Below are 24,483 nucleotides of genomic sequence, written 5' to 3' on the forward strand. Positions count from 1 at the left end.
ACAGGCGAAGCGCTGCAAATGGAAAAGTTACGACCCCTTACCTTGGGGCTAGAAATATATAGACAAATTGCGTTCTGATGAACTCTGCTACTTATTTTATTCATGGTTGTCGTTTAAGGCGACTTGGAGAATAGGAGCACATTCGTCTATAAGACGAATTTAAGTAACATACATACATACATACATAAAATCACGCCTCTTTCCCGGAGGGGTAGGCAGAGACTACCTCTTTCCACTTGCCACGATCTCTGCATACTTCTTTCGCTTCGTCCACATTCATAACTCTCTTCATACAAGCTCGGCGGTTTCGGGTACTTTTGACCTGACCCTTTACCAGGACGTCCTTAATTTGATCAAGATACGTTCGTCTAGGTCTTCCCACTCCGACCTTTCCCTCCACACTCTCCTTGTATATCTGCTTAGTCAACCTGCTTTCATTCATCCTCTCCACATGACCGAACCATCTTAACATACCCTTTTCTATTCCTGTAACTACATCTTCTTTCACATCACAACATTCCCTTATCACGCTGTTCCTTATCCTGTCACTCAATTTCACACCCATCATACTCCTTAACGCTCTCATTTCCACTGCATTTATTCTGCTTTCATGCTTCTTTTGCCATACCCAACTTTCACTCCCATACATTAATGTCGGGACCAACACGCCCCTGTGCACAGCCAGTCGAGCCTTTTTGGATAGTTTCTGACTGCTCATAAAGGCATGCAAAGCTCCATTCACCATGTTCCCCGCGTTCACTCTCCTTTCAATATCACTATCATACTTGCCATCTGATGTAAACTTTGATCCTAGATATACAAACTCTTTCACTTGCTCCACTTTTTCTCCTCCAATCAAAATATTACATGCTGTCATTTCTTTCTCCATTTCAAAAACCAGTGTTTTAGTTTTACTTACGTTCACTTTCATTCCTTTCTCTTTTAAAGCTTCATGCATACAGTTTACCATCTCCTGTAACTCCTCCGCTGATGACGCCAGTATAACCTGATCGTCGGCATAGAGCAGACATTTGACGAGTAACTCATTCATCCTTAATCCACTTTTAGACTCTTTCAAATCTGTCAAACAGCTATCCATAAATAGGTTGAACAGCCACGGTGACGCAACACATCCCTGCCTAACGCCTTTCTCAATCTTAAACCACTCAGTGTGCGCTCCGTTTATCCTGACACAAGCACTCGAATCCTCATATAAGGATTTCAGTGCTCGTATTAAGAGACTGCTCACCCCATGCATAGAAAGTGCTGACCACAATTCATTCCTCTCAACTCTGTCATAGGCCTTTTCCAGATCTACGAATGTGCAATAGACTTTTTGACTCTTGGCCAAAAACTTTTCGGCTATGCACCGCAAGGAAAAGACCTGATCAGTACATCCCATTCCCTTTCGAAATCCCGCTTGAGCATCCCATATTTTGTCATCAGTTTCATTCCTGACTCTATTAATCAATACCTTAGCATACAATTTGCCGACGACGCTAAGCAGGCTTATACCACGATAATTTTTGCAGTCCAGCTGTGACCCTTTTCCTTTGTAAAGTGGCACGATAACAGCCTTACACCAATCTTTTGGTACTCGGCCGCTTCTCCAACACAAATTGAAAAGGCAGTACAACTGACTAGCTACTACGCCTTTTCCTGCTTTAAGCATCTCAACCGACACTCTATCACACCCAGCAGCCTTTCCCGCTTTCATACTCTTAAGTGCTTCCACAATTTCGAACATTTCAATTTCGCCTTCCATCTCATTCTCTTTTTCTTCGCTATAGCAGAAATCTTTCTTATTTCCTTCCTTTTTTTCAAATAAACTTTCAAAATAGTCCTTCCATATCTTTAGTACACATTCTTCTCCTTTCACAACGCTACCATCCTGGCATCTGATCCTAGTCAGCTCTCTGGTTATAGTATTTCCTCGGGCTGACCTTACGGATTTCCAGAATACTTTCAGATTTGACTGAAAGTCTTCTGATAGCCTTTTATCAAAATCCTCTTTATACTCTTCTTTCTTTCTAATCACAGCTTTCTTAACCAAATCTTTCATTTTCTTATATTCCTTACGTGCTTCATTCACATCTTCATCTATAACCTCTTGCATTCTTAAGTTAGCTTTTGCTGCTAACAAATCCAGCCATGCTTTCTTCTTTAATCGCACAAGTTCTTGCACATCTTTACTCATCCACGCATTTTTGTGATTTTTTCCTTTCCTTCTTCTACTTACACCACACACTTCAACAGCTACTTTCACAATTCTTTCTTTAAATTCCTTCCATCCATCTTCAATATCGCTCATTTCATCTAAATCTTCAAATTCATCCTTCAGTCTATTAATATACTTCTTACCTACATCCATATCTTGCAAATTTTCTACTTTTACTCTTTCCAAAGCGCTGGTTTGCTCCCTTACCCTGTGCCGCCAGCGATTGAAGATACCCCTTATCCGGGATATCACCAGTAAATGGTCCGAGTCAATGCCAGCACCGCGATATGCACGGGTATCCAGCACTTTGTTCTTCAATCTTTCATCTACAATCACAAAGTCTATCATACTTTTTAAAATACCTTCCACTCTTGTGTAGGTGTGGATCTCTTTATGTTGAAACATTGAGTTCGACACAAAAAGATCCCACTCTAGACAAATTTCTAATACACTTCTTCCATTATCATTCACCTTTTCGTCACCAAACGCACCAAGCACCTTTTCATATCCATCACGCTTTACACCCACCCATCCATTAAAATCACCTAACATAATAATCTTCTCATTTGGCTTGGTAACTTTCAATACTTCTCTTACACTATTCCAGAACTCCTCGTTTTCGCTTTTTGCTGATGTTGTACCCCTCGAACCCACATCCCAAGGTGCATAAACACCTAGAACGAAGATCCGAGTGATTCCAACTTTCAGCCTAATCCATAGAAGACGAGGGCTGACACACTCATACTCATTCACGCACTCAGCCATTCGTGCAGAAAGAATTAGACCGACCCCTTGACAGCCTCGGCTGGTACTGGAAATTCCAGACCAATACGCCGTGTAAGGGCCGTGCTGCGTCGCGTCGCATCCTTTCCGCTTCGTTTCATTCACGCACAACACATCCAAACGTCTTTCATCCATCATCTGGCATACTTCCTCAATCTTATCCTTCATTCCTCCTCTTACATTCATCGTCGCAAAGCGGCTTTCAGCAGACCGCATACCGCTCCCGCCGGGAACGAGACGTGATGGGGTGCGGACACCATCGCCGCCATTTATATGCTTTTTAAGGTTCATAATGCGATTCCCACGAGACGCTAGGGAAAAATTTTGTCCGCCCCAGCAGAGCCCCGCATGCCAGGGTAAGGCTAGCCATTACCTGGGGGTCGCCCAACCCCATGGCGGAAGTGGCACGCTCGAGACTAGGCTCGCCCCTAGCCATGCCAGCCAATTTAAGTAAGCCCAGGCTTATAAGCTTTAGTTCGCCTTTTACGAAATCCATGGGAGTGAGACAGGATGGTCCTATTCTTTTTTCTATTGGTACCGGGAATCATACGGTACATACATAAATATCTAAACCTAATTCAAATTAGAAATTTCTAGGCCCAGCGGTGCCTGTGCATAGACTGGTAAGTCACTCAATTAGGTATATATATATCCAGAGTGGTGAGGATGGAACCGGGACTATATCCAGGAAGAAGATAGATAAACACTTAATTGCACCATAAGAATAAAACATACAAAACCCCACAAAACAGACAGAGATGGTACAAAGGCGGACTTATGGCTACTGCAATATCTTCCAGTCAACCTTTGGGTGGAAGGAAACCAAATTGAAGATTGGCGTTGGCATAGAGTTCATTCCTCAGGTAAGAATTCACAATGAAGAATAGTAAATTGAAAATATGATGAAAATTTCATTTTTCATGAGCCGTCCCGTCCTCTTGAGACAGGGCAATGGAGTTAACAAGTTTTCCCGCGCTATTTAACCAAATTGAAACAAATAACCTTGTTATAACAGTAGCATGAGACGCCAACTAAAACTTATAACGTTAAGAGCGTTTTTTGCGGTCGTACTCGGAAATGCGAAAATCACTTAAAATAATAATAAAAATTTCATTTCATTTTTTTTACCTATAAACGTAACCCTCTTTTAGGTGCAGTTGGGTTAAAATAATAAATAACTGCACAATGTTTTGGCGGATTTCAAGATCCGTAGGTTTCAATTTATCTCTAAAACTTCACCTTGTATTTATTTAGTCTAGGATGCGGTCATTTAAATGATTATTATATCTTATCTGTGCTCAATGGTCATTCATATCGTCTTTATTTTTTGATGGGTCGAGCAAGGGGCAGATTAGCGGCAACCCTGTGTTCTTTCTTTAAAATTTCCCTCGCGATTTCCCCAAGGCATCTATTTGTTTAGTACTCGTCTTGGCTCTACGCGGAGAGGACGTGTCGCTTCAGCTTTTTACCTTTAAATGGTTTCGATTAACTTTATTTAATCGTTAAAAAATAAAAGAACACTGATTATTAACTAAAGTTTTGAAAAGATTTGGTTTAATATTTTAAATAACACAGTGTAATAACCGTGTAATACGCACTTTGTTTGTGTTATTTTTCTTAGAGACTTGACAAAAGCTTCAGGTAAGTAGTTTAATGTAATTATTTTTATCCATTAAAAAAACTGAACGTCACATTGAACTCTCATTTTGTTTTTAAAATAACCAATTGTTTCAGTTGTTTTATTTGGAATACTATAACTTCTATTTTCAGTAATTCAATCCGTCAGTACCTATAACAATTTGGAAAAAAAATTGAAACTATTCGACTATCGAACTACCGTTAGAAATAGATGGAATAAACGTATTATTCATATTATTCCCAGTATTTATTTTTGAAAAATTTATAATTTAAAGTTGTCATCAAAATAATTTGAACAAATAAAAAAAAATCCATTAATTTATATATGAAAATATTCCAAATAAACATACCAATTCAGCTTTCTACAACTATGGAAAAGTTTCGGCGATGCGTTCTTTACCCTTCACTTTAAAAATGTACTTCGCTTTATATGGACTTCAAATTATGGACATTGGACCAGTTTGTCTTAATCGTTGATTAAATTCCGATCAAGATTAAAAAGAGTATATATTTTTCCGTAGACAGTATTATCATGATAAAATAGACTTTGAAATCGTATTTCGTTCTTCGTACATACATACATAAAATCACGCCTCTTTCCCGGAGGGGTAGGCAGAGACTACCTCTTTTGCCAGGATCTCTGCATATTTCCTTCGCTTCATCCACATTCATAACTCTCTTCATGCAAGCTCGGCGGTTTCGGGTACTTTTGACCTGACCCTTTACCAGGACGTCCTTAATTTCGTTCTTCGTGTTTGAAAATATTTGTTTTTTTTTTTTTTAATTAATATTAGATTAGGCATTTGTCTTCCATCTCACCTGATGGTAAGTGACAATTAACACGAAGATGTTACTCGAACCAAAAAAGAAGCTATCGGAGGATATTTGTGGTAAAGTTGTAATGCATTTTCATTGCACAAAACTACTAGCCAGCTTTTTTTAAAATTTCGCAACATTTGTTTACAAAAATGAAAAAAAAAACAAACAAATTAAATGTTTATTCCGGCACATGTAGAGGCCAAAATCAATTAAAAGCGCCTTTTGAATAGGTAACAATAAAGGCGCGTTAAATAACTTCTCGTCTTCAAAGACCCGAGGGAGCTTTCATAAACCCAGACCCCGAAGCTTTGATCTGGAAGTCAATGTCCCAGTAAACGAGTCTGAAGGGAATGACCCCAAATCGATATGTTTGCAGCATACCTAGGCTGTATTTTACGATCCTCTTGACCTCTGCGGCTTAGTGGTTATTCTGGCTACCACGGGACTTACTGTTAATATGTCCTGTATTCATTCACTGGCTCTGCCCGCGACTTCGTCCGCGTGGAATAGTTATTCCGTTAATAGGCGCCATTGAAGCTCTCAAGGATGAATAATTTCCCCCGTTTTTTTTTTCTCATTTTCCATTATTTCTTTGCCCCTAATAGTTGCAGCGTGATGTAAAGGTATATAGCCTAAAGCCTTCCTCGATAAATGGTCTATTCAATACAAATTTCAATTCGAACCAGTAGTTCCTGAGATAGCGCGTTCAAACAAACAAACAAACTCTTCAGCTTTATAATATTAGTATAGATTTATTTATTTTTCTTAGAGATTTCTTTGAGTTACTAAGGTTATATTTAAACAAAACGATTGAAAAGATATTTCCGCTTACGTGACGGTGTATTAAATGTAATTACTATATGTACGAGTAATATGAATTTAATTGAGATGTAATCCGAGTTATTACACACCTAGCGTAATGTCAGGATATCACACATTAGAAACGTTTCAATTTTATTGAAATTGAAGTGCCTAATATGAAGAGAAATCGCCAAGGTTATCAGAAACATTTCAAACATTATCCGTTTATGCGATTAAAATAATATGTAAATGAGAATGATTGGTAAAAAAAAATATGTGGGAATAAAAAAAATACTATCGAATCAAAATCTGTATTAATCCAAACAGCTGAACGTGGTCTGTTGGTCTTTCAAGGCTGCTGGCTCTGTCTACCTCGTAAGGCATATAGATGTGATTATATGTATTATGTATGTATAAAGAAATACGAATAATTAGGCATTTTCGATTACTCTTGCAGGCACAGTTACAAAATAGGAAAATCTTTTAAAAAAAAAAAAATAATCTCATTCAGAGAAAGTTAACTTTACAACATTTGGGTTAAACCGAAAAAGATCAAAGAGTTTTAGCTAGGTGGTTAACGGCATAAATAGAATAGCTTTATTGTCAAAATTGGATACAGGGTATCATTTATTGACGTCACATCACTTAAATCTAATTATTACTACTACCGCTTCCAAGCGCATGTGTAGAAGAAGCTGCGGAACAAACTACACTACATAATTAACTAGCGACCCGCCCCGGTTTCGCACGGGTGCAAAATTCGGAAAAAAATATACATAAAAACCTTCCTCTTGAATCACTCTACGTGTTACAAAAACCGCATCAAAATCCGTTGCTTAATTTTAAAGATTTAAGCATACAGACAAACAGACTAAAATAGCGACTTTGTTTTATACTATGTAGAGATATTCATATTCATAAAATTGGGTCACTTCATTTAATAACTCCTCATCTTTTTGAAACTCTTGTCTATCATTTGAATACTAACCGATGCTCTTACGATGAGGGAAAACATCGTGAAGAAAACTGCATATCAGGAAACTGCATGTTTAACCATGAAAGATCCAATACGGATTAGGTTCCCCTGCAAATGTTGCGGAAATCGCTTCGGGAAAAACCTGACCCACCCAATCCAGGGTCCACGGTCAAAGGCGTACCCCAAGCGCCTCTCCAGAGTGGTGAGGATGCAACCGGGACTAAAGCCAGGAGGAAGAATAAGATTGAACATGAAATCACGGAAGACGATATAAACATACATACATACATACTTATGATCACGTCTTTATCCCTTACGGGGTAAACAGAGCCAACAGTCTTGAAAAGACTGATAGGCCACGTTCAGCTGTTTGGCTTAATGATAGAATTGATATTCAAATAGTGACGGGTTGCTAGCCCATCGCCTTAAAAGAAGAATCCCAAGTTTATAAGCCTATCCCTTAGTCGCCTTTTACGACATCCATGGGAAAGAAATGGAGTAGTCCTATTCTTTTTTGTATTGGTGCCGGGAACCACGCGGTACTAAGACGATATAAACTAAGATCATATCACAAATATACTTGACGACATAAGTGATAAAACAGAAATCATTATGGGACATTACGTGCTTATGGCTGCTCTAGACTACTAACACAATTTAGTGGTGAGTAGTAAAATGTCTGAACGATCATAAAACGTGGCATCATTACGTTTTATATAACATTTTTTTTATTTAAACGTATGAATGTATGATTTAAAAGATGATATTGAGATTCAAATAGTGACGGGTTGCTAGCTCATCGCCTACAAGAAGAATCCTGCTGCTGATTCTGTCCATCCCGTAAGGGATAGAGACGTTATTATATGTGTGAAATGAAATATTTCATACATACACACCTAAAAATATCGTGGCAATTGAAAAGATGTAATGTCTGTCTACACGTCTGGTAATTTTATTTGTATTTTTATATACCTTGAAGCCTAAATGATTGTATTTATCAGTAAAAAGCCAATCTTCTATTTTCTTTCCTTCCACCTAAAGGTCGACTGGAAGATATCTCTGTCTCTTTTGTGCTGTTTTTTATATTTTACTCTTATGGTGCAATAAAGAGTTTATCAATCTTTAATCATGTGATCTTTATTTATTTCAACAGAATTCATAATTTAATTTTATTAATTGAACTATAAAATTCTATAGGGACAGCTAGTAAATTCTGTGATTGATCGTAAGTGACTAGTCTGTGCATAGACTGATCCAAAACATTCCGAATTAAAATTTATGTTGCGCCTTGTCTCTCAGATTATAATCTCATAAATATTTATTACCTCTTAAGAACAAACAGCTGTATTGTACGAGTATATTAAAATTTATTGAATCCACAATCTTTATATAATTCCAAATCATTATAAATTATAATTTTATTGCTCAAAGTTGCCAGTGAAAGTTTTAACAGTCTATGTATTTTTAATCCTTTATCTATCTAAATTATTCATATTAATTAAAGTATGCCGTATTCATGAGTTTAGAACGAATATTTGTAAATTGACGTCCAAATATAGTAATACATTCTTTTATAGTCTGCCCAGATAAATAGTTCATAATAAATTCATTACCTTGCTGTCAGTTGAAAAAGAGGCCATAGCGTGGAAATGTCTGGACAAGTTTTAATTTCAGTCTCGATTTCTATTGATTCCTGGTCAACGGCCTTATCAAGCTGCTAAAGTTCCCATAGAATAAGTTATTAATTCTTGATTGATTGGTCATTAAAGGCAAAAAAATTATATTGCGGGCTAAATCTCAGTTTATCATAGTTAACAACAAATTCAAGAATACTAGAAGACATAGACACGTCTATTTTCCTTGCGGGGTAGAAAAAGCCAGGAGTCTCGAAAATGAAGAATCTAAAGATTAAAGGGTTTCTTAACTAGCATTAAATTATCCCTTGAAAGAGAACACTATTTTTATTCTAGCTGCTACGCGGTATCTTTTGGTATAAAAATGTAAAGCATTAGCGGGTCTTAATATAGAAACATTCCATCCAACGTTAGTGTTTGTTACCATGATTCATTACAAGTTAGATTCTCTTGCAAAGAATATTATGGAATTGACCTAGGACACCACAAATCGCTTGGTGTAGCCGGTAAGGCCCCATGGGTGCTAGGTACGTACGTGATCATCGCAGTTAATTGAAGAATTACTCAGATTTTAACATTCACTAAGTGCGCAGGCGCATCGTGCACATTAGGTACCAATGCATGTAAATTACAGTGTAAATTTTAATCTCTTTTTATGTCCCACTTATACGTAAACTCAACTTGAGGACGGAAGGCATCTTGGAACTCGTTAGAGAAAATGGTAGTAGGGTGTAAAAGATTTTTGACTCACGGACCTACCGATAATTCCCCATCGGTGTAATATTCCCAATAACAGTTTGAACCTCGCCAGAGGTTGCAAGTTATCTAATAAGGGTTGAATCTTTAAGTCTTCTAGTTAAAATCTGTAATCGAGTCTATATATATATATCTGTCTCTTATTGTGCTGTTTTGTATGTTTATTCTGATGGTGCAATATATGTATCTAGTCGAAATCGACAATCAATAATTTAAGGAAATAGAAATATTTTGACATTTCAAGAATGTTGGCTAAAAAAGCTGAAGAGTTTGTTTGTTTGAACGCGCTAATCTCAGTAACTACTGGTTCGAATTGAATTATTTTTTGCGTTGAATAGGCTATTTATCGAAGAAGGCTTTAGGCTATATAACATCACGCTGCAACTATAAGGAGCAAAGAAATAATAGAAAATGTGAAAAAAACGGGGAAATTTATTCATCCTTGATGGCTTTAATTATGCCCAAAATAACTATTCCACGCGGACGAAGTTGCGGGCACAGCTAGTGTGATTATATGTACATACGTATGTTTGTAGAAATATTTCCAACTTTAACAGACTGCCTACGATCAAGCGACCACTCGCTCGGTAATAAATATATACGGGACAAATTACACAGATTGAGTTAGCCTCATAGTAAGTTTGACACTTGTGTTACGAGATACTAACTCAACGATACTGTATATTATAATTAATACTTATATAGATAAACATCCAAGACCCAGGCCAATCAGAGAAAGTTCGTTTCTCATCATGCCCTGGCCGGGATTCGAACCAGGGACCTCCGGTGTCACAGACAAGCGTACTACCGCTGCGCCACAGAGACCACAGATCTTCGAAACGTCCGAGAAAAAAATAAAGGTACTTGCATTACGTGCGCGTTTAATACCTGAAAGTTTAAAATCAGTTAGAAATCCAATTATTATTCAGATATCTGCGGTTTCGCCCATCGCTCATATGTTATTAGCCGTTTCGTCATTTGCCTACTTTATGTTTGCATGTTCTCTCTTGGGATCTTGCCATTGCGTGTGTTCGCATGATTGCTTAACCTCGGTCAGCTCGTGCCATGAGTACTTAACGGCTGTTTACCCAGGAGAGATGGATGTAGTCACAGTTCTGTCAACATAAATAGAGTCATCACGTTTTTTTTTCTTGCAGAAAAAGTATATGCAAATATCGATTATTTAAATGACTTCGTCCCGGTTGCATCCTCACCAATCTGGAGAGGAGACCTGGGTATGCCTTTGACCATGGATCCAAAATTGGGTGAGTCAAGCTTTTACACGAAGCGACTCCCGTCTGGCCTCTGCAACCTTTGCAGGGGAACTTAACCCGTATTGGATCGATCATGGTTATACATCCAGTTTCCTGAGAGTGCAGGTTTCCTCGCAATGTTTCCCCTCATGTTACGATGATATTTAAACTTATGTTCCTACATAACTTTGAAAAAAGTCATTGGTACATGGCCTGGGTGGGATTCGAACCTGTACCTTTTTGCACCTCACGCTTACACATTAAAACCACACCTTACCGATTCGATTATTGGAAAGACGACTTTTCGGAAACATCGATGAGGTATTATATATAAAAGCAACCACGCGTAGGTAAATCTCTTATCAAAGAACGACCACACTAGCAATTCCATTTCAACCACCCGAATGGAAACGAAAATTGTGAATGACATATTGCCTATTCGCCGTTGGAATTGCCATGTTATCTTCGGCAAACCGCACTGGAATTGAGCTGTCAATCATATATTTATAGCTTTGTTATGTTTTATGTTCTGTATTTTCATAAACTCACAGGTAAAAATAGTTTTCGCGTTTGAAGTATCGCGGTGAAGATACGGTATTTTATTGGGGCAATTAACAGGAAATTCTCAATCAGGAAAATAAAGAAGTTGGACATCTAACTGCATTTCATAATATAACAATTTTTGTAGTATGAATCGATTGTTATCAAGCACACTAGTTCTTTTCAGTAATAAGTACTAAAAAAACATTTATTTTCCGTCACCGTAGGAATTGTGTGACGTCCTCTCATAGTGCTCTTCTACAATACCTAAGGAGAAAAATGAGTTACGTATACATTGAAGATATCTTGATGATATACCGACATTAGGCATGTAACTTTAACATCAACGACGATTTATGTAAGTGGATAAATTATAATTTTATGGAAATTGCATCTATAATAGAATAATACTTATGAAGTATGATTTCGTTCAATTTTCTTACTGAATACAATGCCTAGAAAAACTTATAAATTCATAAAATATGATGACTTGTTAAGTATTTCAATAGTGTTAAGTTAATGGTTATAATTAAAAATTCTCTGATCTCTCCTAGATCATAGCATCTTCTGCATATGAATCTCCAATTTTCCATTATTAACAAAACGTTTAAGAGTCCAAGGAATTTTAATACCTATTCTCAAACAATACAAAAAGATTATTCAAACTAATTGCTCGATCCAAATCTTCAAGACACACAAATCGCTGGCCTACTTTACATAAGAATAAAATTCAGACTGTGTAATCACCTCAGCGATTTATTGATATTCCGGGCATAAACGTAGTTAGTAATCGCCGAAATAAAGGCCAGTCGCCTTGACCTAAACCCTCTTATCTACCCTCTCTTTCCTTCTTTGAGGATACCTGAACAGATGAAAAGAGAAAGATGATTTCCTTGTCAACGCTCTTGAATAGCTCAGTAGGGTATTAATGGCCACACTACTTAGTATGTCCTCTCTTAATGAGGTAATATTTTCAGCCCCGCTGCTTTGCCATTGGGCCCGACACTTTTATTATCCAGAATGTCTGCCTATTTAATGGTCGTTTTATGAATATGTCCACAAGATTTCATCATTTTATTCAACTTGTTTGTGTTAAATACAGAAGCGGTGATATATAAAAATCTACCATTTTGTTTTGTCTTTCGATTTGAATACTTATGGGGTCTTACGTACGGGCAAATTTGCGACTGTCATTGGCGGTCAAAAATCTTCTTCTACATCTATGCTTGAAACTAGAGTTTACAGTAACGAGTTTCATTCCTCATTAAATTAAAAACTAAACAATATTATCTATGAAAAAAGTATTAAAGTCATCAGATCAAAATGAACTTTCAACAAATTAAATAATTAAAATCAACTTTATTAATTATCCACTCATTATCAATTTTTTCGTCGCCTTGGTATTCACACCATGCCTAGAATATTATACGAAATGACAGCCAAATAGTGAACACTTTTACTAAAACCGTAAATTGATTGAATACCACGCCTTAATGGTAGGAACGAGGTATAATAAAACTGCATTCTTGGTTAGTTCTTTGATTACCCCATTAACTGCAGTGGTCCAGATGAATGTCGGGTTCAAATCGCTAATGCTTCCTCTTCTTAGGTCAGGTCAGGTAAAGACTACATCTTTCTTCTTGCTACGATACATACATCTTTAGCGTTATCCTCACGTACTCTCTTTACGCAAACTGTTTTGTTAAGGTACTCTTGACCTAACCTTTCGTCAGGACAAGCTTGCATTAAGAGAGTTATGAATTTGGATGAAGCGAAAGAAGTTTGCAGGGATCGTGGCAAGTGGATAGATGTAGTGTCTGCGGCCTTTTCCTCCGGGAAAGAGGCGTTATTTAAATGTATATGTCAATCAACACAGAGAGTTCGTCAAAAAATCAACAGTATGATTAATTTGTCTATTTTCTCCAGGATGGAGGTGGGCGTTCGGATATTGGGCGTGGTGCTCCGTATCCTGAACCTGCTCCTGGCGCCGCTGTTCTGGCTGAAGACGAGAGAACGCCGGCCGCTGCCGCGTGCTCCGCCGCCGCTTCTGATGAGGAGCGCCACCAGTTTAGCGGCCGCTGTCAGGACTGGAGAGGTACTTTGGATTGTTTTGCCTTTTTGATTTCGTCTGTCAAGAGAGGAAGGTAATTTCTTTTGTATACGCGACTGCTATCTTTATCTAATAATTGTATCGACGCGTGCGCAGCGCTACCCGTTTAGCAATTGTCAGGACTGGGAGTTTAATTTAGATTTTCCAATTTTAGCATTTTCTCGATTATATCTCATATTCTTGCGATATTTAAATTACCCAAAGTGCTAAATTGCGAATAACTCTTGAAATATAACGCTAAGATTAAGCTTACTAGGTAGAAGCTAGGTACACTCGGTCTTTGATAGCTTGTCCCCGCTTCCATTTCTAAATATTATAGATTCTAATATCGTGAGGCCCGTTTAGAAACTGTATTTCATTAAGCTGACGCCTGTTAAATACAAAAGAGTGAATTACTTGCTACATCCTAACTCCAGAAATTCCAAGCGGATCAAATAAATCACGCATCGGTTACGAAATAGTGCCGTGTGGTTCCCGGTACTGTTAAAAAAAAGAATAGGACCACCCCATTTCTTTCCCATGGATGTCGTAATAGGCTTATTAACTTGGGATTCTTCTTTTAGGTGATGGGCTAGCAATCTGTCACTATTTGAATCCCAATTCTATCATTAAGCCAAAAAGCTGAACGTGGCCTATCAGTCTCTTCAAAACTGTTGGCTCTATCTACCCCGTAAGGGATATAGACGTGACTATATGTATGTATGTTACGAAATAAGAAATATCCCGTGGTCCTAACAAACCACACTATCGTTAGAAGTGAATGCAAATTAGAGAATGCATAAACGAAATACAATGTGTCTTGTTTAAGCTCGCATGCATATAGGCGTGCCTTAGAATTCCTAGTGCACCTTCATAAATAATCGCCGATAAAGCCAATACTCACTTTATGGCATGTTGCAAATGGTACTTGCGTTTACGGCTAAGGCGTTAAATGCAAACTGCTTTTCCGAACGACCATTTTCATTGCAATAGCCATAGAGTTGAGTAGAGCGCGCTCAACGAATAATAATACTCGTAATTCAGCGGTTATACGTAATATTTGTGATTCCTCTTTTAAGTGATGGGCTAGCATACATACATACATACATAAAATCACGCTTCTTTTCCGAAGGGGTAGGCAGAGACCACATATTTCCACTTGCCACGATCTCTGCATACTTCCTTCGCTTCATCCACATTCATAACTTTTTTCATGCAAGCTCGGCGGTTTCGGGTACTCTTGACCTGACCCTTAATTTGATCAAGATACGTTGATTTGATATATAATGGGCTAGCAAGCTGACACTATTTCAATCTTACTTCTATATATCACCAATAATTTAATATATAATATCACCAATAATTTGAAGTCAGAATATTATGTACGTATCTTGATCAAATTAAGGACGTCCTGGTAAAGGGTCAAGCTCAAAAGTACCCGAAACCGCCGAACTTGCATGAAGAGAGTTATGAATGTGGATGAAGCGAAGTATGCAGAGATCGTGGCAAGTGGAAAGAGATAGTCTCTGCCTACCCCTACGGGAAAGAGGCGTGATTTTATGTATGTATGTATGTATAAACAAAGCTATAAATTCTCTCTCCCTTTCTTATCTTTGTATGTACTAATTGTACCCTCATTAATAACGCTATGATATTCGGGCTCCGATTGACCGCTCTATACTTTGATTACTCTAATGCCATCTCGTAAGTATGTGTAAACCTATGGTTTCCATTTATGCAAGAACTTCGGATGGGCTTGCATACACGCGACAATTTTCCTTAATTAGATGGACATACATACGTACATATATCCCTTGAGGGGTAGACAGAGCCAATAGTCTTGTCAAGACTGTTGGCCACGCTCAGCTGTTCCACTTAATGATAGAGTTGGACCATGGAACGTTGTGGTAATTAGCGCTTCGAGTTCTGAATTGGGGTGACCCACTCGGGCGATGGCGTGGAAATTGTTACGGAAGGCATCGGCAATTTACCATGATGGCCTTTCGTGGAAATGATTCGTAATTTTTCACCCCCTCGTGACACTTATAGTTGTGTTGAAAAATCACATCGCGTTATGTGAAACGGCTTGTTTTTCATCCCTTTTGATACTTAACTTTCTTTCTTTGGGTCGGCCAAGCTAGGTCACCTCTGATACATAACTATCAATTTATCATGCAACTCCTAGATGGTACCATACTTTGTAACTACTGATGTTATTTGTGGAAATGATGAGTATTTGCGCACGGTACGTACGGTGCCGTGTGGTTCCCGGCACTAATATAAAAAAGAATAGGATCACTCCATCTCTTTCCCATGGACGTCGTAAAAGGCGACTAAAGGATAGGTTCAGGAACTAGGGAAAAGTCACTGTTTGAATCTCAATTCTATTATTAAGCCAAACAACTGAACGTGGCTTATCAGTTTTTGTAAGCCTATCTCTTAGTCGCCTTTTACGACATCTATGGGAAAGAGATGGAGTGGTCTTATTCTTTTTTGTACCTACTGGTGCCGGGAACTACACGGCACACATAATTTTAAAGTAATCAAAAATTGATTTATTTTTTTAACACAAATTGATTCAAATTTTGATGAAATTTGGCACGGAGATACTAATTAAATTCCGGAAAATTCCTACGAGCTAAGTATTAGAGAAGAAATCCTTGCAAAAATTAAGTTCGCAACAAATGCATTAAGGATTCAGTTTTTTACCCCTTTGACATTTATGTTTCTCCGATTTCTTGTCTTATTTGGTAACTAGTAGCATGCTTTGAACATTAACCTCTTCCTTATAGCTAGGAATTTATCTAGGTTGGTGGCTAGCCTTGTGGTTTATTCCAGACTTTCGACACACGTAATCTTGCGACATCGATATTGCAATGTTGCTTTTAGGTTTGCGAAATAGTCATAGGTTAGGCTACAGGTTTTGGTCGGATACTGGATTCTTCCTAGGGTTTTGATGTCAAAGGTGCTATGTCCTAGCGACCTTATTGGTAATACTTAGTAAGTACTAGTCTTAATTGAGTAACATTACCTATCGTAGGATAATAAATTTTGTTAAGAGTTTCTCAGAATATATAATCAGAGGGGTTTCATTTGTCCAATGTAAATAGAAAAAGTCAAGATCAAAGTCATGATCAGACAGACTATTAAAGGCACGGATTATAGGGTTTTGAGAGTGCCGTGTGGTTCCCGGCACCAACATTAAAAAAAGTATAGGACCGCTCCGTCTCGTTTCCATGGATGTCGTAAAAGGCGACTTAGCAACCTCTCAAAAAGTCTCAATTCTATCATAAAGCCAAACAGCTGAACGCGGCCTTTCAGTTTTATCAAGAATATTAGCTCTTTGTTCCCCGCAAGGGATATAGACTTGATTATATATATATGTTTGTATTAAAGTATCAGTTTTTAATTACTTATCTCTAAATTTCTAAAACAAAAAGATATCAATACCTATAACCTAAATTAATTACCTCTTCAACAGATTACGAGCGAAGAGCTGGTCACAACGTACATCAATCACGTTAAAGACGTGAACCCGTTCCTCAACGCAGTGGTAGAAGAACGCTACAGAGCTGCTTTAGAAGATTCCAAAGCGGTCGACAGGAGTATAGCAGACGCGAAGAAGAATGGCACTTTGCAAGAACTGTTCGAAGGGAAACCTCTTTTGGGTGTTCCGTTCACTGTGAAAGAGAGTTGTTCTCTAAGTGGTCAGTGTTTTAATATTCTTCTTTTTCTTCCCGTGCCGTGTGGTTTCCGGCACTCTTTCCCATGGATGTCGTAAAAGGCGACTAAGGGATAGGCTTAATAAACTTGGGATTCTTCTTTTAGGCGACAGACTAGCAACCTGTCACTATTTGAATATCAATTCTATCATTAAGCCATAATTAATTAAAGCTTAAAGCCAGCTTATCCCTTAGTCGCCTTTTACGACGTCCATGGGAAAGAGATAGAGTGGTCCTATTCTTTTTTGTATTGGTGCCGGGAACCACATGGGTATTTATAAGTTCCGTCAAATAATTTCCAGTTTTAAGGTTACAAAGATCAGGTCAAAAGTACCCGAAATCTTTCTTAAAAAAGCTTTCTAAAAAGAGTTATGAATGGAGATAGAGCGAAATAAGTATACAGGGATCGTGGCAAGTGAAAATATGTAATGTCTGCCTACCCCTCCGGGAAATAGTCGTATATATATAAACACTTTCTTCTATCAGCGTAAAAAAAAACAGTACAATTTTTACGTCGTAGATAATACCCATTCATTAAGCTACTTTGTTTTATAAAAAGAATCGCTAATCATCATTTACAAGTCGTAAGAGATGATTTGGAATTCTTATAGGAACAGTAATGAGCGCCATAATTAATTAAAGTCCATTTTTTAAGTACAATGTCACAGTATAAAAAGATTCAAGTCAGGAAAAACTGAATACACTCGTCGCGCGGACTTAACGACGGTAATAATTTATTCTGTAGAATTCTATTCTGGAAGAAAGATTTTTTTACACTACGTTAACTTTTTCAGGCTTAATTACATCGGTATTGTTACTGATTATGTGACTAAATGATACTTGGAGAGACGTTATGATTTAAATGTTAGATTACCAACTTACTGCTTGGGTCGTGGGTTTGATTCACGTTTTTTATTCATTTAAGCGTCGGGGTTTATCGTACGAATTCCGCTGCATCCATGACTCTTTTCTGAGGTACGCACATTAGTTTCAATACTAACCGATGCTTTTTCTGAAAGGAAACGCAGAGGTGTCGAACCTGCAGAGGTGTTTTTCAAGAAGCGTTAGCACCCAAACTAATGTTCGCCTTTAATCAAGCTATACTATTAATTCTAAGTATAGCACTAAGCTTATTTGACGGCCTCTGTGGCGCAGCGGTAGTGCGCTTGTACGTGACACCGGAGGTCCCGTGTTCGAATCCCGGTCATGATGAGAAACAAACTTTCTCAGATCGGCCTGAGTATTGGATGTTTATGTATTTAATTATTTATTATAAAATATAGTATCGTTGAGTTAGTATCTCGTAACACAAGTCTCGAACTTACTTTCGAGGAATATATTCATATTTCAAGTGTAATAAACAATTTCTTGTGAGATTTACCGTAACGTTTGTAATTAACGTCCATTAAGCATATGACAATACATTGCATGCTGTTTTACTCTTTAAAACGTTTATAGTTCTGGCTTCAATGAGCTAATCTCTCATATAATGCAGCATTATTTCAACTGTTGTAATAAACTATATATGTAAGTGCAATACAATGAATGAACTTAGTTTTTGAGTGATTTACCTATTAATTTTCCATGTGGCACTTAAGAATTGGCAAATATTTTCACAATATTAATTGGTACCGTGTGGCACAAATAAAAAAAAATTGAATAGGACCACTCCATCTCGTTCGTGAATGGCGTCAAAGGGATTGGCTTATAAACTTGTGATTCTCCTTTTAGGCGACGGGCTAGCAACCTGTCACTATTTGAATCTCAATAGATCATTAAGCCAAACAGCTGAACGTGGCCTATCAGACTGTTGGCTCTATCTACCCCGCAAAGGATTTATATATATATATACTAGAGGCCGCCCGCGACTTCGTCCGCATGGAAACCCTATCAATCCCGCGTGAACTCTGGGATAAAAAGTAGCCTATGTGTTATTCTGGGTCTTCAGCTACCTACATACCAAATTTCATGGTAATCGGTTCAGTAGTTTTTGCGTGAAAGAGTAACAAACATCCATACATCCATACAAACTTTCGCCTTTATAATAGTAGTAGGATATATACACGTGATTATATGTATGTATTGAAGCTATTATTGTTTTTTTTTGTTCACAGGCCTGTCGAACGCAGTGGGCTGTTTAGAAAACGCTGGTAGACGCGCCACTAAAGACGGCGAAGCGGTCAGACTAGTCAGGGAGGCTGGTGCCATTCCGTTGCTGGTTTCGAACACGCCTGAATTATGTCTAGGCTGGGAGACCACTAACCTGCTGCGGGGAGCAACCAATAATCCGTACGATTTGAACAGGACTCCCGGAGGATCTTCCGGTGGCGAAGTGAGTGTCTATACTAATATTATGAAGCTGAAGAGTTTGTTTGTTTGTTTGTTTGTTTGAACGCGCTTATCTCAGGAACTACTGGTTCGAATTGAAAAATTATTTTTGTGTTGAATAGACTATTAATCGAGGAAGGCTTTAGGCTATATAACATCACGCTGCAATTTTTAGGAGCGAAGAAATAATGGAAAATATGAAAAAAACGGGGAAAATTATTCATAATTGAGGGCTTCAATGATGCCCGAAATAACTATTCCACGCGGGCGAATTCGTGGGTACAGCTAGTTATATTATAAGGCAGTAGAAAAGATCGTCTGTATTCGACATTCGCAACCTTTGTAGAATAGAATAGAATAGATTTATTTTCAAAATTGGATACATCTCTCATCAGATCATCAGTCTATACCCCGCAAGGGATATAGACGTGACCATATGTATACATACATACGTCACGGTCACGTCCATATCCCTTGCGGGGTAGACAGAGCCAACAGTCTTGAAAAGATATGTATGTATGTATGTAACATATCTTTAGTACCTACTAAGTGGCCATCCATAAACACGCTCATTGTATATTTGTAGACAACTTCACGATGCTGTTGTTGACACTCGCTATTACTCGGGGAGAGATTTTGTGTGCCCAACACAACAAATATACATATGTTTATGTGATACGCAATGTGTTAGCTGTTATATCATTACATACTGGTTGCTTATTCAAGAGAAGACAGTGAATTATTATATTATTCAAGAGTTATTTATTAAGAGACTTATTTGAGAGAGTGACACAAATAAAATGTGCACTTCACGACTATCGTCGGTTTATATATTTTTGTAATAGACTTATTTTCCAGGGTTTGTTTTCGAAAAATTTCACATTTTTCATGTGTGTCAGAATCGCGAGTGTACCTCACGAATTTAAATATCTGTTTTGGATTAAAAACCCGCCATACTGACGTCAGGACCGCGGGTGTACCTATTTTATTAAAAATCTTTACATAGAAGGAATTACACAGATTTTTAGGATAGGTACTCATCAAGTAAGTTTAATAAACTCGAGATTATACTTTTAGGCGATGGGCTAGCAACCTGTCACTATTTGAATCTCAATTCTATCATTAAGCCAAACAGCTGAACCTGGCCTATCGGTTCTCGAGACTGTTGGCTCTGTCTACCCCGCAAGGTAAAAAGATGTGACTATATATATGTATGTATGTAATCACTACATAGTATAAAACAAAGTCGCTATTTTAGTCTGTTTGTCTGTATGCTTAAATCTTTAAAATTACGCAACGGATTTTGACGCGGTTTTTTGTAACAGGTAGAGTGATTCAAGAGGAAGGTTTTTATGTATAATTTTTTCCGAATATTGCACCCGTGCGAAGCCGGGGCGGGTCGCTAGTTTTACAATAAATTGATGTTCTCAGGGGGCGCTCTTGGCGTGTGGCGCGTCTGCTTTCAGCGTGTCTTCGGACATCGCAGGATCTATTAGAATACCGGCCGCCTTTTGTGGAGTATTCGGACACAAACCCACTCCAGGTGAGATAGAAAGATTGGTAAATCTATGAGAAAAGAAAGATAGTTCTTAGTTTAATTTTTTGTTCCTAAAAATTAAAAAAAAAAAATGTTATGTTAATTAATATATGGGATATTGTTTTACATGACATTATTTTTTATATTTCGTCATGTAGAATAATGTCATGTAAGTACTTACATGCGTGTAGACACGTTTTTATTATCCCGTCAGGAGTAGATAGGGTTGACAGTTTTAAAAAGTCTTGTATAAAGTATGGAAACTTCTATAATTGGTATTTTTTTAATATTTGTAAAACACTAATGTAAAATACCTACAGATAATTAATTTTTCTAGCTTTTAAGCCCCCGTTAAATGTGTGGTAAAAGCAGATAGTAAGAGATATTACTAAAAATTCTGTCGAGACTGCTAGCTCGGAATAGTATAAAATGAAAATTAACTTTTTATCATCCACAAATAAATTTCTAATTTATTTTCTGTCTTTCAGGCATAATCTCCATTGAAGGCCATATACCAACGCTAAGCGACGAGAATTTCCCCAACTTTTTGACCGTAGGGCCAATGACCAGATTCGCTGAAGATCTACCTCTCATGATGGATATCATGGCTGGTGACAACAAACACAAGATGAAACTTCATGAACCAGTTAGAATGCAAGATATAAGGGTAAGTATTTACTTATTTCTAATTTTATTCATTCATTCATTCATATAGTCACGTCTATCTCTTGCGTGGTAGACAGAGCCAACAGTCTTGAAGAGACTGATAGGCCACGTTCAACTGTTATAATGTTGTATATAGTATATCTATACTAATATTATAAAGCTGAAGAGTTTGTTTGTTTGAACGCGCTAATCTCAGGAACTACTGGTTCGAATTGAAAAATTATGTTTGTGTTAAATAGACCATTTATCGAGGAAGGCTTTAGGCTATATAACATCACGTTGCAACTATATGAAGCGAAGTAATAATTGAAAATGTGACAAAAACGGGGTAAATTATTCATCCTTTGATGGTTTCAATTATGCCCAAAATAACTATTCCACGCGGACGAAGTCGCGGGAACAGCTAGTTTCATATAATTACGTCTTTTATCACACGGCTGAATTATATTTAGAGTGTAAATGCTATGAGATACATTTTGTTTCAGGTACACTACATGACAGAAGCCACAAAATCCTTGGCTTTGATAAATGTGGACAAAAACATACAGGAGAGAATAGTTAACGCGGCCAAGTATCTGAAGAATGAATGCGGCGCTAAAATATGCGAGGTATACATGCACGTTTTTTCCGTTACGGTGTAGACAAAGTAGATGGCCTCACACTACCCAAAAGGCACATAATACCTACACACTGTACTATAATACTATTTATGTAGGTATATATGTAAGTATATAATATTTAATTTTTGCAGGAAAAGTTCAATGAACTCGAGGATTCTGTAGAAATATCAGTTTCTGTGTTCTTCACTATGAAAGATATTCCCAACATGCTGCAAGACCCGACCAATCCGAAAGTAAGTGATTAATACATAGACACATACATATAATCACGTCTATATCCCTTGCGGGGCATACAGAGCCAACAATGCAAAGACTGATAATCCACGCTCAGCTGTTTGGTTCAATAATAGAATCGAGATTCAAATAGGTTGCTAGCCCATCGCCTAAAAGAAGAATCCCAAGTTTATAAAAGCATTACTGTTTTTAGGTGGACAAAAGTCTATACGTGGAGCTTATAAAGTACCTGTTTGGCGGCGGCACGCGTTCACTGCAAGGTCTCGGGTTCAGTCTCATCAACAGGAACAACCTGTTCATACCAGAGTCCAGGAATGAATACTACAGAAGTAAAGCGCAGCAGTTGCGCGACAAGATGACGGTAAGTTACAGTCGTCCATTTCTTTAGGAGTAATATAATCACTTTGATGTTATGTCGCCAAGTGATTTGTTTCTTTTATAAACTATATACTTACTATTTTCTTGTTACTGTGTAAATAAAGATATTACAAACTTTTCAAAACAGCGAGACCTTCCTCCGAATGAAAACTTAAATAAAACACGACCTTATTAAAAGGACGTTAAGATTAATAGTTTTTTAAAATATATTTTGCTATCTCGCTCGTAATAACGGACAGTTCAGTTCGCGGGTTCAAATGCCCCGCTCTGATTGGCTCAACCGCTCAAATATTTTCGCGCCATTTAAATATTTGCCTTCTGCGCAGGTTTTTTTTTTTTAGTATAACTTATGAAAGTGGTGATATTGTATTGAAAGAAAATTGATTGAATAATCTTGTACCTAATGTTTTTCATTTTTATCAAAATATACATTTTGTAAAATTATGTGTGGTTAATATAATAGCAAATGGTCTGAAAGACAAAGACCGGACAAAGTGGAAAGATTAATGTAGGAAAGTGGACCCCAGTCCCCAATAGCTTTGAGTTTATTCGTTATAAAAATACAAATCTTTCCTCTTTATTATTAGTACTGGAGGCCGCCCGCGACTTCGTCCGCATGGAAACCCTATCAATCCGCGGAAACTCCGGGATAAAAAGTAGCCTATATGTTATTCTGGGTCTTCAGTTAAATTTAATCGTAATCGGTTCAGTAGTTTTTACGTGAAAGAGTAATAAACATTAATACTGACATACAAACTTTCGCATTCATAAATATTAGTAGAATTGATGTGAATGGCCGAGTATGGAGACCAAGTACAATATTTTTGGCAGATTTTTAATTTTAAACCTTTGCTTTACAGAAAGTTCTAGGCACGGACGGCGTGTTCCTCTACCCAGTGTTCAACGGTCCTGCGCACGCGCACAATAGAGTATACCTGCTGGCGTCGGGCGTCATGTACAGCATGCTGCACAACGTGCTGGGCGTGCCCGCCACTGCCGTGCCGGCGGGCGAGCTGCGGGGGCTGCCTCTAGCTATACAGGTGATATAGTTGTAGGGAATGATGTACAGCATGCTGCCTATGCAGCTAAATATACTTCTAGTGTTGCTCTGATGGTCCGCTATCGATAGTTGAGTAAAAACTATAGTATTGATAGGTCTATCGATATATAGATTGAAAGACTACAAGCATAGCATATAAGTCATATAATATACAAGTCAATATCATATGACAGCCCAGACACTCTTTGACATTTCATAAAATAAAAATATCTCATTTTTTTGCCCGAACATGTCAGTTGCATGTATTTTTATGGTATATATCACACACACGTCATATATTCTATCCCGCCACGATGCCACGCCCTTTTCTGGAGGGGTAGGCAGACCATCGACCTCTTCAAAAACTCTTCATGCAAACTAAAAATATACACTTAATTTTTTTAAGGTCAGGTCAAAAGTACCCGAAACCGCCGAGCTTGCATGAAGAGAGT

General features: G+C 37.7%; 1 protein-coding gene across 3 annotated transcripts in view; it reads left to right on the forward strand.

Annotated features, from left to right (window-relative positions):
* The window catches only part of LOC106130261 (fatty-acid amide hydrolase 2-A), a 29,486-nt gene that overhangs the window by 2,665 nt on the left and 2,338 nt on the right, over positions 1–24,483 (forward strand). For 2 of the 3 annotated variants that reach the window (XM_013329069.2, XM_013329070.2), the window contains 9 exons: positions 13,345–13,513; positions 16,989–17,214; positions 19,344–19,561; positions 20,989–21,100; positions 21,583–21,761; positions 22,246–22,368; positions 22,512–22,613; positions 22,808–22,975; positions 23,853–24,032. In XM_013329069.2, the coding sequence (XP_013184523.1) occupies positions 13,346–13,513; positions 16,989–17,214; positions 19,344–19,561; positions 20,989–21,100; positions 21,583–21,761; positions 22,246–22,368; positions 22,512–22,613; positions 22,808–22,975; positions 23,853–24,032 (1,476 nt within the window). In that variant the 5' untranslated portion in view covers position 13,345. Of the gene's footprint in view, positions 1–4,444; positions 4,643–13,344; positions 13,514–16,988; positions 17,215–19,343; positions 19,562–20,988; positions 21,101–21,582; positions 21,762–22,245; positions 22,369–22,511; positions 22,614–22,807; positions 22,976–23,852; positions 24,033–24,483 lie in introns of those variants that run through there. The other variant, XM_013329068.2, reaches the window with a different exon arrangement.

Source organism: Amyelois transitella, chromosome 9 (assembly GCF_032362555.1).
Source record: "Amyelois transitella isolate CPQ chromosome 9, ilAmyTran1.1, whole genome shotgun sequence".
NCBI classification, from domain to species: domain Eukaryota; kingdom Metazoa; phylum Arthropoda; class Insecta; order Lepidoptera; family Pyralidae; genus Amyelois; species Amyelois transitella.